Here is a 3,521-nt window from a genome sequence, read left to right as displayed (position 1 = left end):
TATTACTCCTTTAGGGTTAGTTCGTAACACTATGTAATACACTGTGCAAATATGCAAACTAACCCTAAAGGAGTAATAGTAAAAATGTCACTAATTCAATATAAAATCCGCTATATAGTTAAATATAACCTGTTTAAATTTGGTTAAATTTGGGCCTAAATTGGCCGAGTTATTTAGTTGAAAAAAACCGCGTTTAGTATGGGATTTTAAGTGCGCGACAAGGTGAGGGTGCGCGACAAGGTGAGGGTGCGCGACAAGGTGAGGGTGCGCGACAAGGTGAGGGTGCGCGACAAGGTGGTGAACTACGTTATATATCTTTGCTTGTTTTATTATAATATGTCATTGCGTTGGTAAAAGCTTCGTACTCCTGTTTAGAGGTTTGGAGGTTTCCTATTCGCGGTAATGGAAAAAGATTATAGAGTTTTCCCGATTCGTAACGTTTAATTACATTCCTTAATTAACAAAGTCCCGTATCCAAAAGTAAACCAACGTGCAACATCTAATCGAAACGATACTAGTTCCGGCAAAAGTTATAATCCCTTTGATAAAAACAATATCTGCCCATCCTTACATCCATCTTCGCTTCTTCCTTGGTCTTTCAGGGACGAACTGGCCGCTTGCGTGGAGTAGTTGTTCCAGGATTGTCGGGTTATCACTGGGAGGCGGAATTGACACCAGGGTGCTAGGATAGTCGATTTTAAAGGAGCATACCTCGCTGGGAGCTACTTCTTGCGCTGGGGTGGACACGAGTGGGGGTGAAATGTGAAAAGGCTCCGCAGCATGTAGCACGGGAGTGCTTACAGCGTTGCTTTTGGGAGAGCAATATCCCGAGACAGGAGTACCAGTACCGGTGTGGTAAGGGGATTGAGGGGATCGTGTGGTCAACCGTTTATCAAGCGTAATTTCGTAACCGCTGTTGGAAGGACAGTAACTTGACAGGGAAACAGCTGGGGAGGATAGAGAGGACCCCAGCCAGCTTTCGACGGATGGGCCAGTCGCCAGTGCAGCTGCACTTTGAATTTCCTGTAGGGATAGCGTATGACTCAAACGCCGGGGTGAGGTCTTAGCCTCAGTTTCGTCGTATTCGCCGTCTTTTGCCGGTTTAAGAAATTGACTCCAAGCAATTTCCTTTTTATCACTCGTTATAGGATGTTTATCGCTTATAAAGGACGTTATGTGACCGCCGTTCTCGATGTAAATAGCCACTTTAAACCCATAAATATCGGTAATAGTTGCTGCATCCCTTTTTAGGTCACTTTTCAGTGCCTCTAGGGAGCGGTAGTGGCTTTGAGGTGTCATGTTGTAAGTTCCAGTCGAAAGAAGTGCTGCTCGATATTCGTGATGGCGATCGAATATGTTCATTGTGCCCAGCTAGTTATAATGGCACACATTGTGTTTTGTGGACACACAAAACTGAAACCCGAAAGCAAGCTCCGGGTTTTGGGCGAAAGGGTGCCACCATACCACCCTGTAATAAACCCCATTGGCGCTGTTCGTGCGTGTCACCGGCGGGATTTTATCGGTTAGGAGTCTTCGTTACTTCATGTAGCCGCCCAACCGAACGGTTACAATATTATCCCAACACACAACGGCATACATTAGCCGGAAGCGTTTGCTAAATGCGTGCCAACGTGTGTTACCGCGTCCACCCGCGCGCTATCTCGGCGGTTAAGGATTATCGTTCCAGGCGCTTGTTAGGCTTATTGCCATACATGCCACCTGTGTCACCTGTGCCACCTGTGCCACCTGTGCCACCTGTGCCACCTGTGCCACCTGTGCCACTTGTGCCCTTAGAAAATTCTGTAAAGGTTGTGAAAGTAGGGAACCTATATATGTGCACTTACCCGCGTTGCGTCGACACATTAACCTAACACACAGGGACCACCAATTGTTAAATAATAGGTAAATATATATTATTTATCAAAATAATTATGGAGCTTTGTATCATTCCGGGTGGCAGCTCACAAATATACCCGCCTCGAAAATATCATCTCATACAAATTGGAATGTTCGAAACGGAAACCCAAAAACAAATCCTTCAAAGGCACTCACCCGACGCTTGGGAACCTAACGATAAATTCATTGTTATGCAGACGGCAAGCTCGGATATGTCATTCCCCAACTTTAAAACCCCTTATGGGTTCCAAGTACTTGGTAAGTCGGGTTTTGCAATGTGCTGGCCTTGTAAGCCCGTCCTCGCACGACCTAAATTCCGCTGGAAAGGAGGTTATGTGTGCCGGTCAAGCTCTAATATTGCTGTTCCAAACAGAGGAGAACTACAGGGAAGAGGTTTTAGCTCGGGTTGCATCTACCCTTAACGGCGCGCAAATGTCTACAAAATGGCAACTATACACGTATCAGTCAAATAAAAACACAATTGTATGGGTCCCTGCCCCGCAAAAAAACGGCTCAGTAAGAAAAATATACAAAAGGGCTATGCTTATCGGCGTTATGTGCTTTTTTATGTTGGAGGGGTATTATATACTACTCGTAATGCGTTGTTATAAGTTGGTGGCTGCATTTCCTGATTTCACATTCCTTTAAGGACCCTACTTCCAGGTCCTGTTTCTGGATACTGATTTCGGGTTTTGGTTCCAGGGCCGATTAATATTTTAGCTTCGGCCACTTGGTTAGCAAATAAAGGCATTAACTGGCTTTTAATGATACAATAATTTACTTTAACAATGCAGCCCTACAAAAAGGACCTAGCAGATCTGGCCGTAGAAACAGCGTGCTATATCCTGTTTGAAGCTGAAAAGGGTTGGCGCCCTTCTCAGCAGGTTAAAAATGGCGTGCGTAAAATTTTCTCGACAATATTTTCGAAGAAGACAGCCGAGGATCACAGCATCGTCTTTTACGCTCTTCATCTTGTTAAAAAAATTAAATCCAAAGTCACAGGTCCCATAAAAGGCACGGAGTATACGATACTAGTTGTCACGTTGGCTCTTAGTTATAAATGTAAGTTTCATTCTCCAAACATACCCAATTCAAAGAAGTAAAATAAGCCAACTAATTTGCAGTCCTTATTGACGATTGCTACACAAACGAATCCTGGGCAAACGTTTCAGGTATTCCCCTTAGAATAATTAACGCGGTCGAAAGACAATTTTTAGGAATTATGCAATATGATTTGTATCTTGCACCAGAGGAATGGAGCGCCTGGCTTAACCGTATAAAGGAGTTTAAAGCATTGTTAACCGTGTAATATTAGGTCCACCCTAAAGGCTACGAACAAAAATAAATAAGTAAAAGTGTTGGTAGGCCATGCCTACGATAGAGTGATCTATCTCTCGTACGAAGTGGTGAACAACGATCGTTGTGATCTCTGGATCGATATCGTATATTGTGCACAAGGCCGGAAGGGATCTATCTGAGAGGGATCAAGCCTGCTGCGGCCCTAGATACAGAGGGCCGATTGACGCACGGTCCACAAGGTCACGTGACCAGGTTCATGACCCAGTGGATCCCGGGATCGGCGATCCCGAGCTCCGGCGCTCTCTCTTTGCCGTATCGGGTGCGCG

The 3,521-nt window shown here is 44.9% G+C and overlaps 2 protein-coding genes across 2 annotated transcripts in view; one reads left to right on the top strand and one right to left on the bottom strand.

Moving 5' to 3' along the window:
• GGTG_13745 (hypothetical protein) overlaps positions 1-1,299 on the bottom strand; it is a gene marked incomplete at both ends in the record, with an annotated part of 2,308 nt that extends 1,009 nt beyond the window's left edge. The window contains 2 exons of the mRNA XM_009231664.1: position 64; positions 712-1,299. Coding sequence (XP_009229928.1) covers position 64; positions 712-1,299 — 589 coding nt within the window. The remainder of the gene's footprint in view (positions 1-63; positions 65-711) is intronic.
• An 837-nt stretch (positions 1,300-2,136) lies between these two features.
• Positions 2,137-2,907, top strand: GGTG_13744 (hypothetical protein; the record flags this gene model as incomplete). Its single annotated transcript, XM_009231663.1, has 4 exons — positions 2,137-2,154; positions 2,362-2,412; positions 2,691-2,792; positions 2,899-2,907. The coding sequence occupies 4 exons, from the start codon at positions 2,137-2,139 to the stop codon at positions 2,905-2,907; spliced, it is 180 nt and encodes a 59-aa protein (XP_009229927.1).
• Positions 2,908-3,521: the final 614 nt, after the last annotated feature.

This window comes from Gaeumannomyces tritici (genome assembly GCF_000145635.1).
Source record: "Gaeumannomyces tritici R3-111a-1 unplaced genomic scaffold supercont2.45, whole genome shotgun sequence".
NCBI classification, from domain to species: domain Eukaryota; kingdom Fungi; phylum Ascomycota; class Sordariomycetes; order Magnaporthales; family Magnaporthaceae; genus Gaeumannomyces; species Gaeumannomyces tritici.
Note: the sequence above shows the minus strand (reverse complement) of the source record. Positions and strands in the feature narration are given on the sequence as shown.